The sequence below is a fragment of the Panthera pardus genome, unplaced genomic scaffold, assembly GCF_024362965.1.
Source record: "Panthera pardus isolate Hobbes unplaced genomic scaffold, ASM2436296v1 HiC_scaffold_24, whole genome shotgun sequence".
Classification (NCBI taxonomy): domain Eukaryota; kingdom Metazoa; phylum Chordata; class Mammalia; order Carnivora; family Felidae; genus Panthera; species Panthera pardus.
In genome coordinates this window covers 12,130,225-12,142,319 of record NW_026526810.1, presented here as the reverse complement: position 1 = coordinate 12,142,319, position 12,095 = coordinate 12,130,225, and the positions used below count along the sequence as shown (strand labels likewise).

The 12,095-nt window shown below is 45.0% G+C and overlaps 1 protein-coding gene across 1 annotated transcript; it reads left to right on the top strand.

Moving 5' to 3' along the window:
• The first annotated feature begins 780 nt into the window (after positions 1-780).
• On the top strand, positions 781-11,649 carry SELENOS (selenoprotein S). Its single transcript, XM_019460083.2, has 5 exons — positions 781-934; positions 1,614-1,748; positions 4,342-4,448; positions 9,386-9,554; positions 11,019-11,649. Exons 1-5 carry the CDS (start codon positions 859-861, stop codon positions 11,096-11,098), a joined length of 567 nt encoding a protein of 188 aa, XP_019315628.1. The 5' UTR covers positions 781-858; the 3' UTR covers positions 11,099-11,649.
• The last annotated feature ends 446 nt before the right edge of the window (positions 11,650-12,095 follow it).

The following is a 12,095-nucleotide window of genomic DNA, read 5'->3' as shown; positions in this document are numbered from 1 at the left end:
CCTTCCCCGCCTGCTCACAGGGTGGCGGCGCGCTCTGACGTCATCACCTGGTCTCTGTTTTTTTTCACGGTTGCATTTTTGATTCTCAACCCTCCCTCCGTGACACAGCTGTGTGTGTTCACCTCAAAGCCTTCTCCAAAAACACACTCAAGCCCAAATTTCAAGTAAGGTGGTTAAATCAGGAGGCCTCTGAGCGGCAGAGACGCCAGAGGAGTGGAAGGCGGTGAAGGAAGGCTTTGCAGGCAGAGGAAACAACCGGGAAACTGTGATAACAACTGCTACTGCCGCGTGACACCTCGTAGGATTCGATACGTGCTGGAGCCACTGCCTTAATTCTTTCCCCGGAGGTTTTGGTTCTGGAGGGGTGGAGAACCGTGAGAGTCGGCGGGCCTTTCTTAGCCTGAACACGGGCAGCTGGAGGAGGAGGCTGCCAGCGTTTCATCTGACGAGTTCTGCTGCCCAGTGGGCCCGGGGCAAGGATGTGGGCGCAAATCCTGTTTCCAGGCGGCCCCTAACCTCCAGGGACGTCGGCGTGCAATCGGTACAAAAGTAAACACGCCCGCGGGAGTCGGCCCGCAGGTCAGTCAGGCGGCTTTGGCGAGCGGTGAGGCCGCCCAGCCACTCGGTGCGCAGTCGGAGGGGACAGTCTGTTGCCGCCCCGCCCCGCCCGGCTGGCCACGCCCCTCCTAGATGGACACACCCTCGCTGTGATAGGCCGAGTCTCAGGACCGGGTCGCGCCGCGATTGGCCGGGGCTCAGGGACGCTAGTCCCCGGAGCGCCACGTATACGGAGGGGCGGGCCGGAAAGCGAAGACTCGAGCTGACGCGGACCGGCCACCTAGGGTGGCGGCGGCGGCCATGGAGCGTGACGGGCAGCAGCTGTCCGCGCGGCCGGCCCTGGAGACAGAGGGATTGCGCTTCCTTCACGTCACGGGTGAGTGACCCCGGGTTGCCGGTTGGTGCCACCAGCTGTCCTGGGTGCCGCCATGTTTGGTGGGTCGTCCGCCGCTGCGCGCCCGGCGGGGCCTGGGGAGGCCAGGGGAGGCCTGGCTGGGAGCCGGTGGCGGCCACGCAGGTCCGGGCGGCTGGCCTGGAACGCGCGCCGAGGCCCTCTAGGAGCGGCACTCCTCCTGGCTGCGCCGTCGGGCCCTTTTTTGCGCCAGTCCTTTATGCGAAGCAAGCCTTTGTGGCTTGCGTTACTGGGGCCACTGGGCCCTTGGCATTTCATTCCAGACCTCGCTTTCGTCCCCCATACCCGGCGCTGTATCGGCCCCCACGGCCACCCCGTCTATAAATTTCTGAGGTCCGAAAGGCCTTTGCCCTCCTGAGTCGGATCAACATCCCTCCAGACCCATCAAAACCCGCTTTCCCGTGCTCTCCGGACTTGCCCTCCACCCCCGACTCTCCAGATGGTTGAGGAGTCCCTTCTCGGTGACCCCCGAATTGTACTCGCTTCTATTTTAACTGCCTACTTCGGAGGCCATTTCCTCAGCTAGACCCGGAGGGATTCGAGGGCAGGAGCTATGCTTCCTTTGTCTTTTGGTGAATTTTATGCAAAAGTCCACTAGCAATATATGGTTTTTTTACTTTCTTGAAAACTGTTTTCTTTTCAGTGGGCTCCCTGCTAGCCACCTATGGCTGGTACATCGTCTTCAGCTGCATCCTTCTCTACGTGGTATTTCAGAAGGTTTCCACCCGACTCAGGGCCCTGAGGCAGAGACAGCTGGACCGAGCTGCGGCTGCAGTGGGTTAGTGTCTGATAACAGAAAGGAAGGCAGTGGCTTTACACCTCTTCTAGCATTTAAAAGTTAGTCTGTTACTAAGAGTAAGAAGGTCTTGCTTCTAATCTGCATGAGAGGAAAACCATTTTATGTTTCTGCAATTGATCTTGGGGAAATGTGCAATAGGTTTTTAATTTCAGAGATTGTCATGGGATGGAAAACCTGCTTGGTGGTGGGTAGGGCACTCCTGCGTATCTTTTAATGGTTTTTCATTTAGGGGATGGATTGAAATGAAAATTTCACAGCTTCTCCATACTTGGGGGTCTACCTACCAAATTTCTAGAACCATTGTGAGCGACAAGAAATGCAGACTTAGTTCTTCATATCCATCACATTTTGATTTTCGCAACTTCCTCATCAGATCTGCTTTCAAGTTACATTTGGCTGTGGCAAAAATTTATTTAGCCGTTTTGCTAGATAGAAGCTAGTTTCTGAGGACATACCTAACGATAAATGTTCAGGGGCACCTGGGTGATTCAGTCGGTTAAGCGTCCAGCTTCGGCTCAGGTCATGATCTACCGGTTCATGAGTTTGAGCCCCACGTCGGACTCCGTGCGGACAGCTCGGAGCCTGGAGCCTGTTTCGGATTCTGTGTCTCTCTCTCTGCTCCTCCCCCGCTCACACTCTCTCTGTCTCTCAAAAATAAACAGTTTAAAAAAAAAAAGAAATGTTAAATGTTTTGGGAGTAGCAGCATAATTAAACAGATAAAAATCATTCTTTGGACTCCCCACAGTTACTGAGAAGAGAGAAAAGCACATGTTGTGACACAAAAGTAGTCATTAGTGGAAAGACTTAGAAATGTCCTTTACTCAAACATGCCTCTCCTCTCTCCCGCGAAGCCCTGTGGTCCTGCCATTCTCTCCATCTTTTTGATTATTGGCTGTGCATCCAACAACAAACTACAAATTACAGTTGTTCATCTTGCATAAGCTGCAGGGTTTCATCAAGAGGGTGGCAGTGATGTTAGGAAACTGCTTTCGTCACCCAGTACAGCCCTCTTCATGGCGGAGGTGCTGGCGGTGTGAAATCTGTCTTACACTGGGAGAGCAGATCTATGAGATGATGGGCATTTTTAAAGAGAACTCATTGTTTTCGTGAAGCACTGCAAAAAGTAAATGTGCAGCCCAAAGTGTTATGTTGTGCTGTTGTACGATTTTGTTAGGAAAATCAGGTTTAAAAACTCCACACTTGATTGATTTATACTGAGAATGACCTGATAGTTACAAATGGTACCAAACTTCGTATTTCTATGAAGTGGAATTGTCATTTTGTTTTGTTTAAGATAAAATTCCAGGGGCTCCTGGGTAGCTCAGCCAGTTAGTTATACATCTGACTTCAGCTCAGGTCACGATGTCACAGTTCATGAGTTCGAGCCCCGCATCAGGCTCTGTGCTGATAGCTCAGAGCCTGGAGTCTGCTCCAGATTCTGTCTCCTCTCTCTCTGTCCCTCCCCCAGTCACATTTTCTCTCTCTCTCAAAAATAAATAAATACTTAAATAATTTAACTTAAAGTTCCAGCCATTCCTACCACTGCATATGCTCCCTTGACTAACCACAACGTTTTAGCCCATTTTATGTGGATTCAATTAAGTGGTCTTTTCCCACTACTGTCTAGGTAGTGATGATTGCCTATACTTTTGTATAGTGCTGATTTGAACATACAGTTCTTTGGTTTTTTTCTTTATTTTTTAAAATTTATTTATTTTGAGACAGAGCATGAGTGGAGGAGGGGCAGGGAGAGAGGGAGGGAGAGAGGATCCCAAGCAGGCTCTGGGCCTTCTTCACAGAGCCCAACATGGGGGTTGAACTCACGAAACTGTGAGAGCATAACCTGAGCTGAAATCAAGAGTTGGATGCTTAACTGACTGAGCTACCCAGGCGCCCCTGTTTTCTTTAAAAATTAGCCACACCCCTGTGTCCTTGCCCTTTGGTGATCCTTGACATGGTGGGCTGAGTAGATGAGCAGATAGAGAACTTAGCTGAATATTTATATAATTCTGCTTTGTTTTATAAACCGAATAAAACAGATAAAGTTGGGGAGCTCATTTCCATTAATGCTAACAGGAAGGATGTTTCTTTTCCATAGAATCAAGGGTAAAGTATCTAAGGATCATTACCTCTTTGTGGTATAGATCTGGGCGTTAAGTGACGGCTAATGATCAGAAAACTTTATCTTCTGGTTGTCTTCTAGCATTCTGGTCAGCCTGGAGACTGGGTGTCAGGAGGTGTCCAGGTTGTGGAATGGAATTTTGGGGTGCCCCTCAAACCACTTCTGTCTCAGCCACTGGGCTGTGCCAGGCTCTCTGACTTGGAATTGCTGAGGGAGCCCAGGAATAACACATTTCTAAAGGGTTTCTGGTGCCCTGGATATTTAACTAGGGCTATGAACTATGACAACAGGACAATCCTCTGCCCCCATAAGCAGTACATGCAGAGCAATAGAATTTTTGTGTAAAATCCATGTTTTTTTGTATTGTCTGACATCTATACTTCCTTATCCTTCTAATAATATGGACTCTCAGGAGTTTCTTTTTTCTCAAATTGTTTCTGACATTTTAGAACCTGATGTTGTTGTTAAACGACAAGAGGCTTTAGCAGCTGCCCGTTTGAAAATGCAAGAAGAATTAAATGCACAAGTCGAAAAGCATAAGGAAAAACTGAGACAGGTATGAACCAGTTTGAGTTTGAATATATGGTCTTAAGAAATAGTTGGAGGCTTAGTGGGTAAAAGAGTGTGTGTGGGTGTGTATACACAAGCTTGCCTGCATGGCCTCCCCCATTAGGGCGGGTACTGGGAACAACTGGTTGTGACAGAATCATTTCCACTTAACATCTGTCAGCGTGCTTTCCTTGTGCAATATCTTACGGTTTATGGGGAAAAGACTCCTTTAAAAAAGCTGTCTTTTATTTACCTTTTTGCTTTTCAGTGGTTTCCTCGCATAGTATTGTCACCCAAAACGGTGTGTCAGGGTGCCGTGGCACTGGACACACGGGGTACACATTCAGCTTCTTCCTCCGTTGTCTCTTTCAAGCCATGTGTATCATATGAACTAGCTTGGTGGGGCCACCTTCGGCAGATGGAAAGAGAGCCCAGGGAGGGTGGCGATGGGCTCAACCCAGGGGTGAGAAGGAGAGCAGGAGATGGAGTTTTGAAAGCTTTTTTACAGGTTTGGTTGGGGAGGGGGGAGGAGAAGGGGAGGGGTGGAAGAACCAAGGATGCGGTTGGAAGTGACGTGAGCCGGCAGGGGATTGTGCCGCCTTTCATAGGTGCGAGACCACCTACCAGATTGGACCCTGTCTGTAACTGAAATGACCAGGTGTGGACTCTTGCTTTCTGAGAAGTGTCAGTCCAGATGTTTCTGGGCCCCCCTTCATCCTCCCAGAAGGAAACCTCAGCTGGCTCTAAGGCAGCAGAGCAATAGGTCTTCCTGTCGGCTTTGCCTGTGTCTCTGGTGTTTCCAGGGTCATGTGCCTTTCTGCCATTGCTAGTGGCTCTTGTGGTTTCTGCGTGGTCTCCCCAGCTTGGCTGGAGCCCAGAAAGAAAGGGTAGAACAGGACCACACCTGCTCCACACATTCCTCCTCCATGGTAACTCTCTCAGCAGCCTTCTTCTGTGTGTAGTTGCACATTTCCACTAAAAGCAGCCAGTAACCTAGAATGTACTAGCACATTGCTTTTACTTAACTTTTTAAATCACACAGAGTAAAAAAATTCGAGATATAAAAAATCAATACCATGAAAATTAAGTTTCTCATCTTCTTGTTCTACCTGCTGCTGCCCAAGCATTCCCTATTAGGATTTGTAGGTATTTTTTCCAGAAGTATTTATCCATATATAAACACACATAGGAATTTTTCATTGAAGTGGCAGCAGAGTATACATAAATGCCATTTTTGAGCATGTTTTAGTTCTTTTAGTTTTTGAGCCAGTTTTGAGCATAATTTTAGGTTTTTGCTCTGCCGATCTCAAACCATGTAATTATTATTGTTTTGTTCCTAGAGCCACCGAGTAAGTTGAATTCCTTCTGCATGTCAGAATGGATGACTTCAGGGCCTGAGTTTTTTGTGTGGTGTGCATGAGATAGCTTGATCGTTTATGCAGTTTGCCGATGCAGCTAAAAATAATCTGTTTAAAAGATCACTTTTTAAAATTGCAGTCTGAGCCCCCGAAAATTGGGAAAGGGACAAAAGCTTGTGTTCAGTGTTCAGATTGTTGTAGCACATGTGGTTCTGTCTCGTGTACTTCACAAACATAATAGTAATAATCAACTGACTGAGCTTGCCTGACCCACAGCTAACTGCGCTCTCTTTGTAGTCTCAGGATTTGTCAGCTGAGTCCCATCCTGGCATTCTCTGTGTCAGCTAGGAGTGTAGAATAGATGATTTCCTCCTTGACTTTTTGTATCTGCAGACAGCAGAAGCATGGGGAGACAGGTATTTGGGGTTAGCAGCAAGGGACTCTGAAAGCCATGGAGGAATTTTCTGGATATATGATTTCTTAAGGCATCTCACATACCCTTGTGACATCACAGTGTAACTGGAACCAGAATGAACAGCAGTTTGGGTCTGGATTCCACTGGGAATGGGAAATGTAGCGTATGTAAGCTATGGTACCCAGTTACTGGCAGAAATGTTGTTCTTCTGGGAGTAGGAAGCAGAAGCAAAGGCCCAGGGCACCGTGTTCCCACCCTCCTCGGGTGCCTACTCACTGTAGGATTACAAGCTTTCTCAAGTGCTCATTGTTGTGCACAGTTTTCCACCGAGATTAGTTTTTCCTTATGTTTCCAGTAGTATTTGACTTTCAAAGCACTTTCAAATCTTCTCTCATTAGATCCTCACAGAATGCAAAGCAGAGGGATTAAGTGATTTAGGTAACATGGCCACATGGCCACAGAGCAGGCCTTCCAGCCACGCTCACTTGTTCCAAGTCAGAATTCTTTCACATGTCCTCCTATGGGCAAGTTTCAGGAGAACTGATCGGTATTCATTTTTCCATGACGCCTTTTGCTTTCTTTAGTAAAGTTTCTGTTTGTGAGTTAAATTCCTACCACTAGATGACAGCACTGTTATTAACTAAAGAAAACACAGGTGAAGGTTTGGTTTGAAGGACTTTTAAATTAGAAAATTGTTGGGGTGCCAGGTGGCTCACTCGGTTGAGCGTCCAACTCGATTTCAGTTCAGGTCATGATCTCACATTCGTGAGTTAGAACTCTGCATTGGGCTCCACTTTGAGCGTGGAGCCTGCTTAAGATTCTCTCTCTCCATATATGAATGACCCAACGCTAATATCATCTTCAATGGGGAAAAACTGAGAGCTTTCCCCTTAAGGTCAGGAACAAGACAGGGATGTCCACTCTCGCCACTGTTATTCAACATAGTATTGGAAGTCTTAGCCTCTGCAATCAGACAATACAAAGAACTAAAAGGCATCCAGATCAGCCAGGAGGAAGTCAAACTTTCACTCTTTGCAGATGACATGATATTCTATATGGAAAACCCAAAAGATTGCACCAAAAAACTGCCAGAACTGATTCATGAGTTCAGCAAAGTGGCAGGATATAAAATCAACGCAGAGAAATCAGTTGCATTCCTATTCACCAACTATGAAGCAAGAGAAAGAGAAATCAAGCAATCGATCCCACTTACAATTGCACCAAAACCCATAAAATACCTAGGAATAAATCTAACCAAAAAGGTAAAAAATCTATACACTGAAAACTATAGAAAACTTATGAAAGAAATTGAAGAAAACACAAAAAAAATGGAAAAAGATTCCATGCTCCTGGAGAGGAAGAACAAATATTGTTAAAATGTCGATACTACCCAAAGCAATCTACATATTTAATGCAATCCCTATCAAAATAACACCAGCATTCTTCACAGAGCTAGAACAAATAATCCTAAAATTTGTATGGAACCAGAAAGGACCCCAAATAGCCAAGCAATCTTGAAAAAGAAAACCAAAGCAGGAGGCATCACAATCCCAGACTTCAAGCTATATTACAAAGCTGTAATCATCAAGACAGTATGGTACTTGGCACAAGAACAGACACTCAGATCAGTGGAACAGAATAGAGAACCCAGAAGTGGACCAAAAGACGTATGGCCAACTAATCTTTGACAAAGCAAGAAAGAATATCCAATGGAATAAAGACAGTCTCTTCAGCAAGTGGTGCTGGGAAAACTGGACAGTGACATGCAGAAGAATGAACCTGGACCACTTTCTTACACTATACACAAAAATAAACTCAAAATGGATGGAAGACCTAAATGTAAGACAGGAAGCCATCAAAATCCTCGAGGAGAAAGCAGGCAAAAACCTCCTTGATCTTGGCTGCAGCAACTTCTTACTCAACACGTTTCTGGAGGCAAGGGAAACAAGCAAAAATGAACTACTGGGACCTCATCAAAATAAAGTTTCTGCACAGCTAAGGAAACAATCAGCAAAAGTAAAAGGCAACGGACAGAATGGGAGAAGATATTTGCAAACAGCATATCAGATAAAGGTTAGTATTCTATAAAGAACTTATCAAACTCAACACCCAAAAAACAATCCAGTGAAGAAATATACCAAAGACATGAATAGACACTTCTCCAAAGAAGACATCCAGATGGCCAACCGACACATGAATAAATGCTCAACATCACTCATCATCAGGGAAATACAAATCAAAACCACAATGAGATACCACCTCACACCTGTCAGAATGGCTAACATTAACAACTCAGACAACAACAGATGTTGACGAGGATGCGGAGAAAGAGGAACCCTTTTGCACTGCTGGTGGGAATGCAAACTGGTGTAGCCACTCTGGAAAACAGTATGGAGGTTCCTCAAAAAATTAAAAATAGAACTACCCTACGACCCAGCAATTGCACTACTAGGTATTTATCCAAGGGATACAGGTGTGCTGTTTCAAAGGGACACATGCACCCCAATGTTTATAGCAGCACTATCAACAATAGCCAAAGTATGGAAAGAGCCCAAATGTCCATCGATGGATGAATGGATAAAGAAGATATGGCGCGCGCACGCGCACACACACACACACACACACACACACACACACAATGGAGTATTACTCGGCAATCAAAAAGAATGAAATCTTGCCATTTGCAACTACGTGGATGGAACTGGAGGGTATTATGCTAAGTGAAATTAGAGAAAGACAAATATCATATGGCTTCACTCATATGAAGACTTTAACACATCTCCAGAGGCAAGGGAAACAGAGACAAAACAGATGAACATAAGGGAAGGGAAACAAAAATAATACAAAAAACAGGGACAAAACATAAGAGATTCTTCAATATGGAGAACAAACTGAGGGTTATGGGAGGGGTTGTGGGAGGGGGGATGGGCTAAATGGGTAAGGGGCATTAAGGAATCTACTCCTGAAATCGTTGTTGCGCTGTATGCTAATTAACTTGGATGTAAATTTAAAAAAATTTTTTTAAAAAGTTTCTCTCTCCCTCTGTGTCTCTCTCCTGCTTGCATGCCCTAAAGTTAAAAAATAAAAATTAGAAAATTGGCACAGTTTGCGTTTTCTGTGAGAAAGATGGCAGCTTCTGAATTCATTCTGTAACGTGTGATTCTTCCTCAGCTTGAAGAACAAAAAAGGAGACAGAAGATTGAAATGTGGGACAGCATGCAAGAAGGAAAAAGTTACAAAGGAAATGTAAGAAAGCCCCCGGAAGAAGATAGCACTGGGCCTTCTACTTCATCGGTCCTGCCAAAACGGAAGTCTGACAGAAAACCTCTGCGAGGAGGTGGTAAGTACCTAACGTTAAAGCATTTTGAGCAATTATGGCATATATTTACCTTTTAAAAACAAGGTTCTGTTTCTTCCTTTTGTTGTCTATAAACTGAGGCTAATTCCGAAGTTTAGGATTATGGAGATTAAACAGAAGAAGCACATGCCAAGCCCCCCATACCCCTGGCAGTCACCAACCTGGGGAGCCCTCTTACCCAGTGTCCCAGGGCAAGGATGTGGGTGCAAATCCCGCTTTCCGGAGGCCTGTAACCTCCTTGGCCTCAGTGTCCACTTAGTTAAAAAAAAAAAAAAAAAAAAAAAAGTAAACCTTCAATAAGTTGAAAGGGAGGTCAGTCAAGGCCCCAGTGAGTGGAATGATGGCACTCGTATGTCTGCCCCTCCCCTGCTTGCACTTGCCTGCATGTGTACTCACTCTCTCTCTCTCAAAAATAAACATTAAAAAAAATTTTTTTTTAACTTACCTTGCTGGAAGGATATTTTTCAGAGCAAACAGTGGTGATATTTAGGAGAGGAGTGGAAATCATAGAAAGTGTAATGCATGATATTGCTATGTGCATGGTATCTTAGTGTTTCCATTGATCCTGAGCTAGATGCTCTCTGACTAGCTTGGTGTGTTACAAATAAGGAAATTGAGGCATAGGGAGTTATTGCCCAAAGATGCCACAGCAAGTCAAGAGCAAAACCACCTCAGTTAAGGTCTCACTGGCCTAAAGCCGAGCACTCGACCCAGTTACCAAATGTCCATTAACTTTGGGAAGCTAGTGAGTTTGCAGGGTTAAGAATGAGGGCAGAGTACATAGATTACCCATTTCTCACTGAGAACAGCAAGTTCTGTTCTGTTTTGATTTTTTTTAATTTATTTTCTGTAGCTTGAACAGTCCTTATTTGCATGTATACATTTTATTTACTTATTTATTTATTTTAGAGTGGGAGAGTTAGAGCGCAAGCAGGGGAGGAGCAGAGAGAGAAGGAGAGAGAGAATCCCAAGCAAGCTCTGTGCTGTCAGCACAGATTGAGCCTGACTCGGGGCTCAATCCCATGAACCATGAGATCATGACCCTCATGAGCCAAGACTAAGAAATGCTTAACTGCCTGAGCCACCCAGGCGCTGTTGAATTGTATACATTTTGTTAAGCACTATAATAGGGGCCTCCATATATTTAAATCCAGCCATCTTGAGAGGTTTTTTTGGGCAAATTTGTTGTGTGTTTGGGGGAGTTTTCATATGCTTGAGGAGTTGAGATCAGGAAGCTGGATGGCTTCTTTTATTCCCAGCCGAAAGTCAATTCAAAGTGCAGTCACAGAATAAAGTTATTTTTTTCACATGGTAGCTACAAGCTTGGTGAAAATGTCCGTGAGAATAGAATCCATAGCTTTGTAGTGCTTTGCATGTGAGGATCACGATTTTATGTTTGATACGGAATGTTCCCAGTACTGTTTTGCTTCCTTTCTCTCATCCCAGGTTACAACCCTTTGTCTGGTGAAGGAGGTGGAGCCTGCTCCTGGAGACCCGGACGCAGAGGCCCGTCAGCTGGTGGATGAGGCTAAGAATCTTGTTAGTGTCGCTTTTGACATTAGCAAGATGAATCCGTAACCCTCAGTTCAATTGCCTTACGCACACTTTTCACAGTGACTAGCCAAGGGGAGTGGGGTTTATTTCTGATCTTAACTACACCTGCATCTTTAGTGGTCGAAGTCCGCATAGGATATAGACCTCACCACTAGCAGTAGTGACAGTTGGTCACAGTTCACTAACTGTGAACACAATGAGTGTGTTCATTGATTTCATGAGTAATTGCTAGTTGGTAGATAAGACCCTCCAGGTGACTAACAATCTTGAGATGAAAGAGACCTAGTAATGGTTCTTCAAGTTAGAAGTCCTTGCTGGTAGGACAGTCTCTGTGACAGGTTGCGTTGAATGATGTCTTCCTTGTAAATGGTGAGCCCACCAGCGAGGATTACTGATGCAGACAGTTGATGGGGTTGTTTCTGTATATTTATTTTTATGTACAGAACTTTGTTTAAAAACCTGTAAATATTAAAAAAAATGCAAAGAACATTTTTAGCATCTTTATTAAATTCAAGGAAACTTCTTTATGAACTTGAATTTGTCAAACATTAAACAGCTTTTTATCATCCCACAACCTCCTACTATTACTCATTTTCCCTCCTCATGATTTCTCTCCTGTGGTGAGCATGGCGCGTGACAGCTACAATGATTCCCAGAGTTGGCAGACCCATTGGGGTTTGTCCACAAAATCGGGTGCTTGGAGTGGAATTGCTAAACCAATAAGATAAACATCTTGTCTAGAGGTGTCTCAAGGGCCATCCAGGTTTCTAAGGGCCCTGTGGGTCATTCCCCTTGCACGATGACTCCTTCTTAGCTCGTGGGCTGGATTTGGCCTGTGTGCTGTAGTTTACAGAGCCTGCTGTCAAGTGGAGATATCCTAAGAAGGAACACAATTAATCTTCAGAATTAGCCGGGAAAGTATCCTAGAGTGGTCTCATATATAAATTAGCCAACATTCTTGAGTTGAGT